The sequence below is a fragment of the Ictalurus punctatus genome, chromosome 14, assembly GCF_001660625.3.
Source record: "Ictalurus punctatus breed USDA103 chromosome 14, Coco_2.0, whole genome shotgun sequence".
Taxonomy (NCBI): domain Eukaryota; kingdom Metazoa; phylum Chordata; class Actinopteri; order Siluriformes; family Ictaluridae; genus Ictalurus; species Ictalurus punctatus.
The window spans coordinates 21932014-21951016 of record NC_030429.2 but is presented as its reverse complement, the minus strand read 5'-3'; the positions used below and the strand labels follow the sequence as shown (position 1 = coordinate 21951016).

At 39.0% G+C, this 19003-nt stretch overlaps 1 protein-coding gene across 4 annotated transcripts in view; it reads left to right on the top strand.

Annotated features, from left to right (window-relative positions):
- Positions 1-18606, top strand: part of dgkzb (diacylglycerol kinase, zeta b) — a 35860-nt gene extending 17254 nt beyond the window's left edge. For all 4 annotated transcript variants that reach the window (XM_047160138.1, XM_047160140.2, XM_053685502.1 and 1 more), the window contains 31 exons: positions 4681-4768; positions 5160-5255; positions 5666-5743; positions 5858-5914; positions 6003-6071; positions 6195-6263; positions 6348-6464; positions 7435-7506; positions 7648-7743; positions 7837-7919; positions 8043-8103; positions 8301-8414; positions 9017-9157; positions 9490-9568; positions 9667-9722; positions 9800-9862; positions 10070-10143; positions 10278-10389; positions 11051-11250; positions 11976-12076; positions 12231-12310; positions 12654-12723; positions 12813-12853; positions 12964-13145; positions 14063-14173; positions 14600-14634; positions 14803-14852; positions 16257-16377; positions 16471-16507; positions 16775-16874; positions 16953-18606. In XM_047160138.1, the coding sequence (XP_047016094.1) occupies positions 4681-4768; positions 5160-5255; positions 5666-5743; positions 5858-5914; positions 6003-6071; positions 6195-6263; positions 6348-6464; positions 7435-7506; positions 7648-7743; positions 7837-7919; positions 8043-8103; positions 8301-8414; positions 9017-9157; positions 9490-9568; positions 9667-9722; positions 9800-9862; positions 10070-10143; positions 10278-10389; positions 11051-11250; positions 11976-12076; positions 12231-12310; positions 12654-12723; positions 12813-12853; positions 12964-13145; positions 14063-14173; positions 14600-14634; positions 14803-14852; positions 16257-16377; positions 16471-16507; positions 16775-16874; positions 16953-17069 (2770 nt within the window). In that variant the 3' untranslated portion in view covers positions 17070-18606. The remainder of the gene's footprint in view (positions 1-4680; positions 4769-5159; positions 5256-5665; positions 5744-5857; positions 5915-6002; positions 6072-6194; positions 6264-6347; positions 6465-7434; positions 7507-7647; positions 7744-7836; positions 7920-8042; positions 8104-8300; positions 8415-9016; positions 9158-9489; positions 9569-9666; positions 9723-9799; positions 9863-10069; positions 10144-10277; positions 10390-11050; positions 11251-11975; positions 12077-12230; positions 12311-12653; positions 12724-12812; positions 12854-12963; positions 13146-14062; positions 14174-14599; positions 14635-14802; positions 14853-16256; positions 16378-16470; positions 16508-16774; positions 16875-16952) is intronic.
- Positions 18607-19003: the final 397 nt, after the last annotated feature.

The following is a 19003-nucleotide window of genomic DNA, read 5'->3' as shown; positions in this document are numbered from 1 at the left end:
TGAAGTGCGTAGCTACTTGGGGATGTTCTGTGGCACGTATTCGTGTTTGGAAACTAGAGTCTGTGATTGATATGGGAGTAAAAAAAGAAGCAGGTCCCTGATATGCCCCAGGCAAATGAACAGAGAAAGCTCTTCCTGAAAAAGCTCACTTTCTAACGTCAAGATTATTTATAACTACATGACTAGATGTCACGATCTGATTTGTAAGATTTGTGCTGGAGTTCGAGATATATTCTTCCTATATATTACGACGTATACAGTATTTGAGCCTGGAAGCAAGACGTCATTGTCTGAAGTTCCTTTATTGGCGCACCTTCTGAATGTAAACCTAGACAATTCGTCAGTGCGTTATTAACAAAACTGATGAACTGTAATAACCTCTAGCACATTGAGACAGTTTGCTTACGGTTCGTGTGGAGTGTCTGTGCATGTTCTCCGCGTCTCCCCATGTTCCCACCCATGTCCATCTTCGTGCCTGAATGGCAGGGACAAAATTGCTCACATTTGTTATGTTTAATGTTCTATTATCCTATTCATCTTGCATTCTCACACAACGTTTTTCAATTTGTGCTGGCGTTCTTCGTTTTCTGTTCATTATTGCTGATATAAAAGTAACCCTGGTGCTATGAAACACAAGTTTTAACGACCTTGCATTGTAGAGCTTAAATAGAAAGGGTGTATTACCTCTCCCACTGCTCTCCTATAACCGAAGACGGAAATAGGTGCCGCCGAAGGTTAAAGATTAGGATTTAAATATCCGACTCCAATTAATAATAACCGTTGACTTGTTTATCCGACTCCATGGAGTAATCTTCTAGCTAGTGCTAGACGTGTAAAATCTCGTCGTTCTAATTGTATTTACTCTAAAACAGCTCCAAGCAAAGCTTTCATTAAAACGGCGTTCCTACGTCAGAGGCTTTTATATAGCTTCTTTATTAAACCGTTATGTCATCAGCTCAGATTTTTCTATCAACGTGCAAGCCTGGGCCTTTCCTATTTGACTTGTCAGAGGTTCTGTTTAAACTTGCGAGCATTAGCCTTTTCTTTTAGCTTGTCAGAGGTCGACTTCAAACCTGTATGATGTATTTTAGCTTAAGAAATTTCTAGTAACCATACAAAACACATAGATCATGCGGTCTTAGCGCATCAGACTTTTTCCAGAAGAACCACTGAGTATTTAGGGATAGAATAACCAATGAATTTATGACACAAACTCGTTAATGAAGTTATACATAAAATAGAAACAAATGTAACTTAGAGAATGTTGAGCAGCGTCACGGACATAGGATTGCGTGATGGAAAAAGCATAATGTACGATTGACTCTTATACCCCTGAGCCTCTTTAAAAGGCTTTATAGTGACCAGGATACCAAGTGGGAATTAAATAGTGTGTTTTATGGCCGGACCCCCAGCTGATTAGCTCACCCTAATGGACTGTATGTTAATTAAGTTCCTGAGAATGAGGCGAATGAGTGTGTGTGAAGAAAGAGCACATAATTTGACATACATTGTTAATGTTGTTTCCTAAACCTATATGATATTTATGATATTCACCACATGAAGTATGGATTAAAATGATACCAAACATGCCCTGAGGAACACTGTAGTTCAGCACAATCTCTGACCTTAAACAGATTACTGCCAGAGTTACCGATTTTACTACAGCATCCAGCCACCGATTTTAACAATGAATTTGAATTTGCAACTAAAATACAAATTCAGTCTTAAAAGGTTGTGCAATTTTTTTTTTTTTAAATGATACCGTGTAGCTAATTCATACGTCGTCTAAAAGCTTGTGATGCGTAGCTATCTTTGTCTTGACTTCTTCGATCGTCGTGGATTACGGAATACCATGTAAAAATCAGGCTAAAATACATAGTGAAATACACTATATGGCCAAAAGTATGTGGACACCCGACTATCACAACCGTATGAGTTCCTTCTCCAAACTTGTCACAAAGTTGCAAGAACACAATTGTTTAGAATGTCTTTTTATGCTGTAGGTTTACAATTTCCCTTCACTGGAAACCTCTTCCAGCATGACAACACCGCTGTAAACACAAAGCGAGCTCCATGAAGACATGGTTTGCCAAGGTTTAGAGCGGAAGAACTCGAGTGTCCTGTACAGAGCCCTGACCTCAACCCTGCTGAACACTTTTGGGATGAACTGGGACACCGACTGCGCCCCAGACCTCCTCATGTAACATCAGTGACCTCACTTATTAATGCTCGTGTAGCTGAATGATCACAAATCCATACAGTCACGCTCCAAAATCTAGTGGAAAGCCTTCCCAGAAGAATGGATTTTATTGTAACACCAAAGGGGGAATAAATCTGGAACGGGATGTTCAACAAGCACATATTGGTGTGATGGTCAGGTGTCCACAAACCTTTGGTCATATCGTGCAGCTGAAAGTTTATAGGTGCATTTCCTTTTATGGGTACTGCACTAGTATGCAGAACGTTTTATTTATCATATTTAACGGTATATGTTTTAATGACATATTCCATGCTTGATTAAAAACATCAACTTTAACTGGTAATTGATTAAAAAGCACTGCTGTTACAATGTAATTTTCTGATGTTGGTTATACTAGAAACAATATCAGGACTTTGTTTATACTCAGACATTCTTCCGAGTCATTAGCCGTCGGTATATAAGAACCATAAATGCCGCATTAGGTGTTGTTGCTAATTACTTTCAGACATTCGCGCCCACGCAGCCCCCAGGAGAATCACTTATTACCCAGTGCAAGTCTATGCAGAGATGCTGGCCAACCTTTGATTAATTGGTCTGTAACTCGCATTTGCTTTGTTACAAACATCATGCAGATGTAATTACACAGCATGTACACACTGACATACATACTGTGCGTCGTAGGCTGAGGTGAATGTCCAATTGTACAGAAATGGTCATAATCCAAAAGCGAGTGTTAAACTACTGTCGACCATTTTAAATCTACTAACACTCAAAAACAACTTTAATAATATCCAGACTAGAGAGTCCAAGTGTTATCTTTTAATCAGGGAATAAAACACAACAGGGCATGGCGTTATTAGCAAAATGTACATCAGTCTGGTGTGATGTGGCCTGGCATATAGATTTCCACTCAGCAGATGATTATTTTCCTATAACATCATGTCCATCATGAAGTGTTTTATTTCTTCTTATACCACAACAATATATCAGTAATCAACTTTATTATTATTATTATTATTATTATTATTATTATTATTATTATTGGTTAGCGACACAGCATACATTTGGTCCATTCATTTTTTTTTTTGGCCTAATTTTGTGGACCATCCACGAAACGAGTTCATATAAACCTGTGATTTTAATTACAGACAAATTTCTGCACTACCGTCAAGAGCAGTGCTGTTACAGAAAACGATTCAATGTCTTCTAACCAATCAGAATCAAGAATTCAACCGTGGTGTACATCCATATAACAGGAATCAGCGATAACAAGATTCCATGAAATCCCAAGGTGTTCACCAAGACTTTCATTAGAAATTGTTCACATAGTATAACAGCTGCGAATTTACAAATCCATTTACAAGATTGATCTTGGGGCACTTTACATCAGCTAACAAATATTAAGAACTTTACGTGTTTAAGAAGTTTACAGATAAACTGCGGTCAAGTTAAAGATAAAGCAAACTATATTAAACAGTAATAAACAGTGAACGTACCTGACCAACCTGCTATATCTCTTGTGTAAAGTTCATCATCAAATGAAAACGTACTGTATATAATCTCTAAAGTTTTAAGTAATTCCCGGTTCTTTTGAACTTTGCTTTGAAGTGTCAATGAGTCTTACACCCAAACGCTGTAAAGTGTTCTGCCATTTTTGCAAAAATCTTCTTGAATGCTCTTGAAAGTTGGTCCCACTAAGAGGATGATGCTGCAGCTGCATGAATCTGGCATCCGGGATTCATATACAGTATCTAAGGTCATTATTATAGAAATGAGTAGCAAGCTAGCAGCTAATTACTGGTCTTTATTGGTAATTATTGAGTCCCCAGGCAGTGTACGTTCTGACTTCAGGAATGCCAGCTGAAATGAAACTTTCAGGATTATGCTGCAGTGATAAATATTATATTTAGTTTCTATGTAATATTATTGTAGGGGGCACGGTGGCTTAGAGGTTAGTACGCTTGCCTCACACTTCCAGGGTTGGGGGTTTGAATCCCGCCTCTGCCCTGTGTGCACGGAGTTTGCGTGTTCTCCCCGTGCTTTGAGGGTTTACTCCAGTTTCCTCCCCCACTCTAAAGACATGTAGGCTGATTGGCATTCCTAAATTGTCAATAGTGTGTGAATGTATGTGTGGGTTGGTACTCTGTCCGGGTTCCCTGGGATAGGCCCCGGGCTCCTCACGACCCTGTGTAGGATAAGCGGTCCGGAAAATGGATTTCTGGATGTTACTGAATATGACATAAACACAAAGAGCTAACACGAGAGGGATGAATGTGTACAGCATCACATATGACGTCTACTGTAATTAGTCCGTCTTTTTATTAGCTTTTCACAGAATAGCTGAAACCTCACAAATGCTATCTGTATAAATTGTTTCCTTTCCCTTTTAATGCTTTTGTACTGAATGTGAACAATCCAAGTCATGTGGAATATAATATGTATATAAGTCCATAAGCATGCGTGCATTTGTGTTGTTTCAGGAAAGCCATCGCCAAGTCTGGTGTTCAGAACCAGGCCAACCAGTCCAGTGAAACTAACCAAGAGATCTCCCAGGCAGTCGACTGGACCGTGAGTTTCATTATTCTACGAGGATATGATATAACACGATGATATGACAGCTCTACCTGCTACCACGGATAATGAGGTCATGTATTCACACTCTGCTCATTAGCATCAGCCTGATGGGTGGCTGCAAGCAGATTTCATTAACGCAGTCATTCCTTCTTACAGTGTACGCACTGTATAACTCCATATAAGTGGATACAAATGAACCAGCACTGCCTTTTCCATACAGCACAGGATGAATTACCCTGGAGAGTGCGTCGTCTTAAATGACGTAGATGAAAATCTCGAACGGTTTATAGATGTAAAAATGTTCTCTGCGTCATGAAAACGCTAGCTAGGATTGCTTTTGATAAACAAGGTACGGTCTGTTTATCGGATCTACTCTCCCCTACAGGAGAACGCTCAGTTCGGACAGCACGTCTGGTTCGAGACCAGTCTTTCTGGAGATTTCTGCTATGTTGGAGAGCTTTACTGCTTTGCCAAATCACTGGTGAGCTTTCTGCAGAGCACATATGCTGCTTTTCCTCTTTTACACTTCCATTTTTTTTTTTTTTTGAGACTGTCCTGTTTGTTCTGTCAAAGTGAAAACTGAAACATTAACACAACACGAACACGACTCTGATTTAAAAAAAAAAAAAAAACAACAAACAAACACGAAAAAATGAAAAAGCTTCCTAAATTGTCGATTAGGTTCAAATCAATTCATCAAATTTTGCATCTCTTTGGAAAACCTTGGGCAAGAGCACCCACTACTGCTGACACTGTGTAAACGCAGGCCTGTGGCAGACCATGATCCATGCATAATAATAATAATAATAATAATAATAATAATAATAATAATAATAATAATAATAATAATATATCACTACCTTGTCTAACCATATGTTTTCTGACCAACAGCAAAAATCACTGCCTCGCTATAAATGTGCTGCTTGCAAAATAGCAGTCCATACAATATGCATGGACCAGCTAGAGAAGGTAAAGGTTTAATATTGGTCCACGGACAACACATTCGATTTGACAGTTTAAAAAAACAAAAAAACAAATCTGAATTAAGTGCGTTCTTGTGTTATTCATTGCTTCTGCGTGCAGATTAATTTCAGGTGTAAGCCGTCTTTTCGGGATCCAGGCACGAGAAATGTGCGAGAGGTAAGAAAAGTCCGGTTAAACTGAATTTCTCACTATATCCGTGCTGTCTAATGTTTCTCTAACGTCCGTACGTTTGTGTGTTTTTCAGCCATGTACTGTAAGGCATCACTGGGTCCACAGGAGGCGGCAGGACGGGAAGTGCAGACAATGCGGAAAGGTCCGCTACAGTTTCATGCCAGAGAAATATAAATTCGATTTTATAGCAATTTAATGTCTTCTTGTATTGTATTGTATTGTATTGTATTATTCTACACACAATCATGGTTGCTTCTTTCCTCAGGGTTTCCAGCAGAAGTTCTTCCACAATAAAGACATCGTGGCCATCAGTTGCTCTTGGTGCAAACAGGCGGTAAATGGATCGGCTGATCTGTTTATGTAATAGAAAGACCATAGCAAGAGCAGTGAAGTTAACGGTTCTGTGTATGCTTTGCAGTACCATAATAAGGTGACCTGCTTCATGCTACAGCACATAGAAGAGACCTGCACTCTCGGTGCGCACGCCGCTGTTATAGTACCTCCTACCTGGATCATCCGAGTGCGCAGACAGCAGGTGCAGACTCAGCCCTCTCCTCAAGGCCTTACTGTTCTGCCTGTTACATTTACAACATATAACATCTGGTTCAGCGTTGAGAATTCTCTCTTTAACTCAACATGCGTTTTTCGAATTTGCTTTCTCACAGGGTTCAGCATAAAACGCAATAAGACCTGCAGCATACACTATATTTCAGCTATAGTTGATATCACTTACATTTACAGCATTCGGCAGACGCCCTTATCCAGAACGACTTACATTTATCTCGTTTATACGACTGAGCAGTTGAGGGTTAAGGGCATTGCTCAAGGGCCCAACAGTGGTAGCCTAGCAGTGCTGGCACTTGAACTCCTGACCTTCTGATCAGTAATCCAGAGCCTTTAACCACTGAGCCTCCACTGCCCCAATTGTGTGGAAGAATTTGAATAAATCATATAACATATTCAGAAGACCAGATCTATGCCAAATAATTCGAGCTTTATTGCAATATTACAGCTGGAGAGATGAACGTACACATACAGAGTACATATATCTCCACTCACCTCTCTCCAAGACGGCCGAACCATTTATATATACTGTATACTGGTTCCAGAGCTGGTTACACAAGCTCGCAACCCCTCACTCAGCACCCTTCCACATTAACACACACACACACACACTAAAGTCCACTCTGATTCAACACCCTTCCATTGTCAAAACTCACACCAAACGGCACACTTATACACACTAACCCAGTTAGTTACCAAATTTATGGGAAATAGTTCCACAAATTTCATACAAATGATCATTGTAAGCAGTGCAAATGAATAAGTTCGATCATCCTTTAACTCTCATGTAGATAAGTGCATTGTCCGGGAACAAGTGGTCAAGTGAAAATGTTTGAGAATCCCATACGCACTTATGATGATGATCATTACGAGGCATTACGGACATTGTGCTCTTCAGATAGTTCAGAATGTCGCCTAAAACCCTTTTTTCCTTCCTTCAGGCATCCCTAAAGTCTAGTAAAAGGAGAAAAAAGGGATCTCTGAAAAGCAAGGCCAGCAAGAAAGGGTCAGAGGTGAGCCGTTCAGTTTCACTATGCTGTAGCATGAACGCTGTGATTAACACGGTGATTAACGAAGTGAACAGCATTGGACACATTTTTACCAAGCTACTACGTGCTCGAATAGCGGTTCTTCACTTTTAACCCCTGTGCTAGGACGGCAAATGGAAACACTTCATAGTCAAGCCGATTCCTTCTCAGCTCATGAAGCCATTGCTTGTGTTTGTGAATCCAAAGAGTGGAGGAAATCAGGTACAAGTACAAGTACAAGCCTTTAAAAAAAAATAATAAATTTTTTTTGACCTATCATATCATTACATACATTCGATTTTATCTTTTTATCAGGGAACGAAAATTATTCGGACTTTCTTGTGGTACCTAAACCCACGACAAGTGTTTGATCTCACTCAAGGAGGGCCCAGAGAGGGGTAAGTACTGAAACGTTGGTCATTCCTTTGCGTTCGGTTTGACACTGGGATCTGTTTCTTACTTCGGCTGCCGAAAGACTCTACAATTTTGACTTCCCCGTTCCGTCGTGCTCGTTTTTCAAGGTTAGAAATGTACCGCAAAGTTCCCAACCTGCGCATCCTGGTATGTGGAGGAGATGGAACGGTGAGTATGATTTCTCAGTTATGTGGATCTTCCAAGCAGCTTTCTTGTTTAGACGAAGCGATACTGGTAATGTTACATACATCATTCAGTGTAATCTTAATAATAGTTTATTTAGCTAGAGCTGACTTTCTGTTAAATGTCAAGTCAGATGTATGAAGGCTAATAAGATAAGAACTGAACACTTTTTGAATATGCAGGTTGGTTGGATCCTGTCTGTGCTGGATGAGCTGCAATTGAATCCTCAGCCTGCTGTTGCTGTCCTCCCACTTGGCACGGGAAACGACCTGGCCAGGACACTCAACTGGGGAGGAGTAAGGAACACATAATGCTCTAATATGTTAATGATAATGAGTCTTTATTGAGCACATATACATTACAGTACAGTGAAATTCTTTTCTTCGCATACCCCATGTCAGGAAGTTGGGGTCAGAGTGCAGGGTCAGCCATGATACAGCGCCCCCTAGAGCAGAGAGGGTTAAGGGAATTATTCAAGGGCCCAGCAGTGTCAGCGCTGGGGCTTGAACCCCCCGACCTTCTGATCAGTAACCCAGAGCCTTAACTGCCAAGCCACCACTGCCCCCATGTTGTTGAAATAATTTGGTTAGCAGTGCCTAGTGTAGCTTAGTGAATGTGCCTGGTTTGCTCAATAGTTTTTCTTCAGTAGTTTCCTTCCTGTTTGACAGTATTTCCGGAATACAGATTAGTAAGAGGAAGGTGTAGACTTGTTGGTGGTGGAGGCCGAGGTCTTTTTGTTGCTCTCATCAGTCAGTCGAAATGGATCATCTTAATCAATTCGACAGTTTTAGTGGGTTTGTCTTGCCCTGTGTTGGTGTTATTGCTGTAATAAAACTATAATGAAGCTCAAACTCCACACTCTACAGTATTTGTTGATTTATCTGTGTGATATGCTCAGGGCTACACGGACGAGCCAGTGTCTAAAATTCTGTCTCATGTGGAGGATGGGAACATTGTGCAGCTGGACCGCTGGAACCTCAGTGTGGAGCCCAATCCAGAGGCCGGCGAAGAAGAGAAAGACGAACACCAGACAGACAAGGTCAGCTCATGCTCCCAGCACAAAAACGCCTCTGACTCTCACCCATCTTATTAGCAAGTGAATTTTTATTTATTTATTTACATATTTATTAAATTCAAAATTCTCATCTTATATTTGGTTTGTTGTAATCACATAACAGGAAATAGTAGATACATTTGACTATATTTAAGGTATTTTCACTTGCTAAAGTGTCATTTTTTTGCATTTGTGAGGACAAAATTGCCGTTAGGTAATCATAACTACGTAACAATAAATCATTGAACTAAACTGAACGAAAGTCTACCACGTCTGAATCTTCCTGCTGAACTCAGATTTTCTGTTTATACATTTAGCTTCCCATCGATGTCTTTAACAACTACTTCAGCTTGGGTTTCGACGCGCATGTAACCTTAGAGTTCCACGAATCCCGAGGTATTTGCGTAATTGCGTAGTCTCGGTTGCCAAAAACCAAGACATTTTTAAAGACATATTCTGATCAAATAAAAATAACCTCTTTTGTTTTTCCTCAGAGGCCAAACCTGAAAAATTCAACAGCCGTCTTCGGAATAAGATGTTCTACGCGGGGGTGAGTGTATCGCGTCGTGGTTTAGAGGTATCCCTGCGTACCTTCTTACATGTGCTGATTCTCCTGCTTTCTTCCAGACTGCATTCTCGGACTTCCTCATGGGCAGCGCTAAAGACTTGTCTAAGCACATCAGAGTGGTGGTGAGTCGAATAATGGAGTGATTTTGTCTCACATTCATATAGTCGAGAAAAAAAAGTCAAATGAATACGCATGCTAAACATGGACGGATGCTAGATTGTTGTTTAGAGATAGACAGCAATTCCTGCATGGCATGCAGTCGTATCAGTGTACTCTAATGTCACTTCTGTATTTCTCGGGCTTATTTGTCTGTTGTTGGATATATCCAGTGTGATGGAATGGACCTCACTTGTAAAGTTCAGGAGATGAAGCTACAGTGTTTGCTCTTCCTGAACATTCCGAGGTAACATCTCCATATCCTGTCTGGTTTATTGACTAGTGAGCAACATGTAGCACATGTATAGTTTCTATAAGTCTAACGCTGAGCCTGATATCATGAGAAGTATAAATGATGGTTTGTTTGTTTTTTTTTTAAAGATATTGTGCTGGTACAATGCCGTGGGGCAACCCAAGTGACCACCATGACTTTGGGCCTCAGAGGCACGATGACGGCTACATAGAGGTTATTGGATTCACCATGACTTCTCTGGTAAATTAATCACTGCATCCCTTCAACAAGGGTTATATATGCTTCTGGTCAGTTTATCGGTTCATACACTATTTCCAGTGGTTATCCAGTGGTCATATATGGGCAAATTGTAATATAAACTAAATCAAACACGCTCTATAAGAAAGAATATGAATAAAACGTGCATCATTTCAACTTGTTTATATAATTTGCCGCATGCAGCTGTGTACGCAAACACAAACCACTGGATGGCGTTGAGATGAAGGTATTGGTGTTTATTATTAATGAGTCTTTCAACGTTCGCTAAGGAGACTCAGTGGACATTTTGAAAGTAATCCAGTGATGTCTGTGTACGCATCAGCATACGGAAAATGATATAAACAATGTGAAATGATCCACGTTTCCATGTTTTATTTAGTTTACCCCTACGTGTTAATTAATACATTAACTAACAAACGTACTAACGCGTACTCGACTCGCATCGTAGTTAAGGTCAGCTCTTCATTCGTTCGGGATTAGTACACGCCTTCACTCATGATTAGTTCATATTTAAGTAAGTATTAATTCAGGTATTAGTGCAGGATTATTGTAAAGTGTTACCTTGTAATTAAATTCACTGCATGAACGTGCTGGATATCCTTGGTTTGGTTATTAAGACAGGGTGTTGTGGATGGTCTTGTAGGCCACGCTGCAGGTAGGAGGCCACGGTGAGAGGCTACATCAGTGCCAGGAGGTGACTCTGACCACCTTTAAGCCAATTCCTGTGCAGGTGGATGGGGAGCCGTGCAGACTGGCTCCATCCGTTATCCACATCACGCTCAGGAACCAGGCCAACATGCTGCAGAAGACCAAGAGGAGAATCTCCCTCCCACAGCTCAATGAGTGAGTCACACAGAAACACCAGCCTTCTCCTTTATTATTTCAATTAAATAAACATTTGAATATTTTCAGCTTCCTTGAAATGGATTTATTTGGGCAGTGGCAGCTCACTGGTTAAGACGTTGGTCTACTGCTCATAAAGTCGTGAGTTCAAACGCCAACACTGCCAAGCTGCCAATGATAATGAGTCTTTATTGGTCACGTATACATTACAGCACAGTGAAATTGTTTTATTCGCATACCCCAGCATGTCAGGAAGTTGGGGTCAGAGCGCAGGGTCAGCCATGATACAGCGCCCCTGGAGCAGAGAGGGTTAAGGGCCTTGCTCAAGGGCCCAACAGTGGCAGCTTGGCAGTGTTAGGGCTTGAACCCCCGACCTTCTGATCAGTAACCCAGAGCCTTAACCGCTGTTGGGTCCCTTTTGGGCCCTTGAGCAAGGCCCTTAGCCATCATTTGCTCAGATGTATGAATGAGATAAATGTAGGTCGCTCTGGATAAGGGCGTCTACCATATACCATTACAAATACCATAAATGTAATGGAATTTGCCTCTTAAACGATGATCGCTGTGGTCAAATGAGCTACGAGTCTTATTGTTAAAATCTCTTTCTGTATTTTAAAGCATTTTATGTCTATAACGTACAGAATTAGCAAATATCACAGTACATTTTTCACTTTTTTAAAGACAGTCTTGTATTAAGCCGTGTGTGTGTGTGTGTGTGCTCGTAGTCAGCAGCCCATCTCTGAGCAGCTGCATATCCAAGTGAGCCGAATCAGCATGCGTGACTATGAAGCTTTACACTATGACAAAGATCAGCTCAAAAAAGCCTGTAAGTGCTACATTTGTTTTTCAAGCACTGGATATCTATTAAGTGATACAGACACATGATGTTAGCTTTAACACTTTGAACTCTCTAACAGAGTAGCCTCTATTATTGTTTTTTTGAGAAGGAATACACATCAGACTTTCTTGTTTTTTTCCAGCGATTCCTCTGGGAATTATTACTATCCGGGCAGACAGTGATTTGGAGACTTGTCGGCAGCACATCGAGGGGCTTCATGAGGTACGTTTGGATTTGGAAATGCACATTTGAGTATAGATCTGTCCGCTCATTCGTAATGTTAACAGTTAAAGACAGGCCTTCGATTGATCAGATTTTACACGATCCTGTAACTACAGTTTTGCTCATAATTACGTTGACAAGTAATAAACCTTTCGATATCACTGGACGTTCGAAACGTAACGACGCCATAGCCGTCAAAGGGTCCAGATCGATGGACTTCGTCTCTCGTTGTCATCAACTGATCAGAATGACACTAGGCAATCGCAACTGTTAGTTGGTGTGTATATATATATATATATATATATATATATATATATATATATATATATAATTTTTATTTCAGGAGGACGTTGGTGTGAATTCAGACACAGCAACCATACCAAAGCTCTCGCCAAAATGGTGCTTCCTAGACTGTAAGTGAAATTCATGAGCTGTAATATCAGTTAGTGCCTTAGATGTAATTTTTTTTTTTTTTTTAATGCCGTCTGTTTTTCTTTCACAGCCACAACTGCAGATCGTTTCTACAGGATAGACCGTGCTCAGGTATTTATTATTGAGGGTTTAGCATATACTTACAGTGTGTAGGTACATTTGAATTCTGTTCTTTGCCTTTTCAATTGACATATTTCTGCCTTTTATGTTGTTTGTTCCAGGAGCATCTGAACTATGTGACTGAGATCTCACAGAATGAGCTTTTTATCCTGGACCCTGAGCTGGTCACTAAGGAAACGGTGGGCACATCTACTGGAATGCCAGAAATCGTAGACACACTGGGAAAGAACTCTGAGCAGATTGGCTTCCCAGCATGCCCTGCAGCATCTCCACCACTCTATAGGTAAAATTCAGGTTTTTCTGCTTCTGCTTTATTCAAAGTAAAAATCTGCGTGTAATAAGGTTGCTGATTTCACTCTAGAGCTTGATGACTATTCTGCAAAATCAAAAGAAAGAAAGAAAGAAAAAAGCTACAGTTAATGGCACATTATGCTGGTCTGCCTTTTGATTCACATAACAAGTATATTTTGATTCACGTTTTGATTCAGACAAGTATATTTTGATTCACAAGTATATTTTGATTCAGATAAGTATATTTTGATTCACATTTTGATTCACGTAAGTATATTTTGATTCACATTTTGATTCACGTAAGTATATTTTGATTCATATTTTGATTCACAAGTGTATTTTGATTCAGAAAAGTATATTTTGAGTCACATTTTGATTCACATAAGTATATTTAGATTCACATTTTGATTCACATAAGTATATTCTGATTCACAAGTATATTTTGATTCACATAAGTATATTTTGATTCACAAGTATATTTTAATTCATATAAGTATATTTTGATTCACAAGTATATTTTGATTCATATTTTGATTCACATAAGTATATGTTGTGGTGTATCTTGCTCATATCCTGAAGCAGCATACACCATCACAATAAGAATCAAACCTACTGTTAGATTCAGCTAGTGGAAGATTTGTCTTGAATAGACTGCTATTATGACCGCTAAATCTAATGTGTTGTAAAGCCAGTTTAAAAATGTAAGCACTTATGTATATATTAGTATATACTTTAAATCTTGTTAAATCTTTCAAATGGAAAGACGATTTTGGACTTAAAATAAAAAGAGGATTCTTTTTTCCTCACACCCATTGCCATTATTTTATTAGCATACACTATTTATGGCCCTCCAAATCAGCACTGGTATTCTGTTATTGTTTTCTACATTGTATTCTACATTTCTTGCAGGGTAAATGAAGATCAAACCGCAGCTCAGAAAAAACGCATGTCCTGTGATGTCACCGATGCAGAGGGACAGGCTGGTTGTGCACTGGCATCCACAAACACTGACATTTGCAAGTGAGAGTTTGATTTAAAGGGGCATAAATTACAAGTCTGAGTGACAGTCAGGCCAATTTATGTGCCAACTGTATTTGAAAAATGGATCAGCACTGGGTTGCTCCCCAAAGAGGAATTTAATCCTGTACCACAATACTGAGGCTTCAGAGCTGCTTCCAGAACTGGAAACGCTGCATGTAATTCTCTCACTCGGAAAAATAGAAACGTGTCTCAACATAAATGCTAAGAAAAAGAGATTTGTGCTGAAATGAAGGTACTTCTTTGGTCCATTTTAATGCAAAGGACAGGAGAAAGAATTGTGAGCTCATGATCAGTGGGTTGCTTTTATATATCACTGATTCACACACTCCTTCAAATATGGCAAGGTTTTAATGAATATGTTGACAATGCTCCCTGACTAAATATTTCCTCCTCTTGTACTCACAGATCGGACGACGTGGTCCAGAATGAAATTGATAAAGGTAAAATCACACCATTTTCAAGATCGGATTAACATTTAGAAATATGGTGGAATCACACTTTTAGTTGTAATAGTGAAAACATTGCTGTTGTTGCTTATAAGACTGCAGGCTGGTGGAAAATTAATCACCTCCAACTTTTTTTTTTTCTTTTCCTTTTTACATATATAGAGACTATGAAGATGCTAATGAAAAGTGTGAAGTCAGATAATTTTAAAAAGGTGAGGAAATCATTCATATGTATGTATTTTTGTCCCCATTATTGACTGGGACACTGGGACGCTGACCAGCCGGTTCATGAAGATGAATGAACGTTTATGATTTTGCTCTAGAGATGGCACGATTCCACTTTTTTTTTTTCCCAATACCGATACTGAAACTTTGAGTATCAGCTGACACAGATACCCATTCGATACTGTTTTCTTTAAAAACTACTAAGCTTTAAAATGCTATTATTTTGTTAACTGAAACACTTCACGGTTAAATCCATTTCCAATCTGTTACAGTTCTAAATCCAATTCAAATCTGTTACAGTTCCAAATCCGTTTCCAATCTCTTACAGTTCCAAATCCGTTTCCAATCTCGTACAATTCCAAATCCGTTTCCAATCTCGTACAATTCCAAATCCGTTTCCAATCTCTTACAGCTCCAAATCCGTTTCCAATCTCTTACAGTTCCAAATCCGTTTCCAATCTCTTACAGTTCCAAATCCGTTTCCAATCTCTTACATTTCCAAATCCGTTTCCAATCTCGTACAATTCCAAATCCGTTTCCAATCTCGTACAATTCCAAATCCGTTTCCAATCTCTTACAGCTCCAAATCCGTTTCCAATCTCTTACAGCTCCAAATCCGTTTCCAATCTCTTACAGCTCCAAATCCGTTTCCAATCTCTTACAGTTCCAAATCCGTTTCCAATCTCTTACAGCTCCAAATCCGTTTCCAATCTCTTACAGCTCCAAATCCGTTTCCAATCTCTTACAGCTCCAAATCCGTTTCCAATCTCTTACAGCTCCAAATCCGTTTCCAATCTCTTACAGCTCCAAATCCGTTTCCAATCTCGTACAGCTCCAAATCCGTTTCCAATCTCGTACAGTTCCAAATCCGTTTCCAATCTCGTACAGTTCCAAATCCGTTTCCAATCTCGTACAGTTCCAAATCCGTTTCCAATCTCGTACAGTTCCAAATCCGTTTCCAATCTCGTACAGTTCCAAATCCGTTTCCAATCTCGTACAGTTCCAAATCCGTTTCCAATCTCTTACAATTCCAAATCCGTTTCCAATCTCTTACAATTCCAAATCCGTTTCCAATCTCGTACAATTCCAAATCCGTTTCCAATCTCTTACAATTCCAAATCCATTTCCAATCTCGTACAATTCCAAATCCAATTCCAATCTCGTACAATTCCAAATTTGTTTCCAATCTGTTACAATTCCGAATCCATTTCCAATCTGTTACAGTTCGAAATCATATTCCAAAGCCATTTGTTACATAGTCCTGCAGTCCTTAATGATCCTTTTTTATTTTGCCCTGGTATCAACTCAATACCCATACTAGATACCGGATCAGTGCCATCCATAGTTTGCTTGGTTTCATACAAATAATCTCTGACGTCTTATTTTCGCAGCTTGTACAGCTACACAAAGAAGGAGCCAATCTTTCAGTATATGATGCATTGGGCTGTACACTTCTCCACTATGCTGTAGATAATTGCAACAAGGAAATGATCAGATACATCATAGATAATGGTACAGTGACAAAATAGTTATTCATTCTGTAAATTAATGACTTAGTAGCCATTAGTGCTGACACATTTCTTTCTTTCTTTTTTTGGTGAGCAGCTCCACGGAATATCCTGGACGTTGCAGAAAAAGAGACGTAAGTAAAACCTTAATGGAACTATATATATATATATATATATATATATATATATATATATATATATATATTACACACACAGGTTTTTTTTTTTAAAAACATGTAGAATCTCTATAAAACCTGTCTATTCTGTATTGTTGCATAAGCCATGTTACCAAGCATCATCATTTGCAAATTGATGCAGTTATATTTTATATCATATAATGTTACACTAGAGAAAAGCAGCTGTAAAAGAGACTTGAAAATGTGTGTGTGCGCACAATCTAGAGGTGAGACAGCACTGCACAAAGCTGCAGCGTCATGCCAGAGGACGATCTGTGCCTACTTGGTGGATGCGGGTGCTTCCCTCACCAAGACTGACCTACAGGTGAGCGGGTTGGCCAGCACACCACCTTTACCTCCTCTAGTACACCTAGTGTCAAGTCTAACTTTGTGCTGTCCTCAGGGTGATAATGCAAAGGCACATGCCGAGAGAGCTCAGGACTGGCAGCTGGCCGAGTATCTGGAGAACCAGCAGCAGTACCAGCTGATTCCGCGGGATGACCATGAGACGTCAGTATAACCAACAGCCTGAATGGTCCTCATCATCCACTGGAAAATGCTTTTCTCAGCATGATCTAATGATGATGCTGGGCAGCATGTCAGTCTAAAAGGGAGAAGGTTCATTTTTTACTTGATTGCAATGCTAAACAAAGACAAAATGTAATGTCCCGTTGTAGCTGCATGAATATGCTTCTCTTATACTGAGGGTCTTTTTTTTCTTTTTTTTTTGGCCAAATGCTAAATTTCCTAGATAATAACGGCAAAAATATTTTGGGACATCAGGGTTAAAAGAACAGAAGTACATCTGACTGTGGCTTTAGCCTTTTATTAAGCAAACCGCTTAAACCTCAACACAGATCATTGGGTGAAATGTATAATTTTTTTTGCTGTATTTAAAGAAATTACTTTTAACAGATATTTGCTTGCCAGACACTTAAGATACTTACGCTAGTCAATTTACCTAGTTTTATTAACATTTTCCTAATATTAAACTGTTGCTTTTGTCATTTTGACTGAATTGGCCTTCTGCATTTAAAGCTTCTTTCTCATCTTGCTGCTCTATGAGGTGTTTCTGTCTTTTTGGTAAATGCTTGTATTTTGTTCCAAAAACATAAGTTATTCGCATGGTTCTGTAAATCTTTTTAAGTGACGAGTGTTAGCGGCTGCCTCTTTTTTTTTGTGATCCTGTTTTAATCTTATTCTGAACTAGCTTCTTTCAGCAGATTTCTTCTGTAGATGTGGAACACTGCACTGATTTAAAGAACACTTATAGTAATGTGACGTTCTTGCGAGGAGTAATATTAGGTCATTAGGTCATGATGTCTTTAGGAATAAGCTACCATTTATCATGTTTGAATTCTTCTAAGAGGTCTTTGAGTAAATCATTACATGTGATTTCACAGCACAGGGTAATTCCACCAGAGATGTTTCGGATGCTTGCCATTGGTTTACTACATTTTAGCCACAGCGGCCATGTTGAAAGATGCATTTTGGCATTAAAATATGGTGTTGGGATTTCTACTAAAACAATCAGTGGGTGGGTAACTACATGTTTACACCTAATGAGTAAAGACATTACATATTTTGGTTGGTGTGTTTTGTTCTTACACAATTGTTCTTGGCATATCCTCAGGTACTGAATATGTTTTTTTTTTTTCCTTCACAGCCTGAAATATGTATATTTTTTAATACAGTCTGCAATCATTGCCTTAGCATTATTATTATTATTATTATTATTATTATTATTATTATTATTATGTACGGTCATGAGTTATGAGTTAAACTGCATTGTCAATGCTCTGTTTGGAGTTGCTGTGCAATTCACTATTAGACATTTTGTGTACTATCAAACATTTTAAAAATGTGTGAGTAACGATACCATTCCAAAATCCTCTCTAAGCATTTGTATTACTTTATAAAATTAAATGAACTTCTAGGCAATGGTTTAATCCTACTTATACAAAATAAACTTTGTTAGATAATAGACTATAGTATTTACTGTATATTTGCCAGTTTGTTATTGTCTACCTGTATAAATAAATAAAGTTTTAAATTTCTTTTTCTTTGCTTTTTTTTTCTTTTTTCCTTTTTTAAATAGCGATAACATAGTACAGCGTGCTGTAACAGAATAACATCGTTGCGAGATGGACTCCATGCTTTTGGTGTAGATCGCTCAAAGTGAGGAGTATCAGTAAGAAAAAAGATACTACAAAAAGCATGTGCATTTCATAGCATCGCACAATTCTTGTACATCTAAAACACCAACTGCCCCCGTCCCAACTTTTATGAGACGCGTTGCGGATATCAAATTCAAAATGACCTTATATTTTCCTTAAAAGCTTACGTTTGTTCGGTGGAAACATTAAATATGTTTTCGGTGTTCTACTGTGAATAACATACGGGTTTATGAGATTTGCAAACCATTGCATTCTGTTTTTATTTACATTTCACACA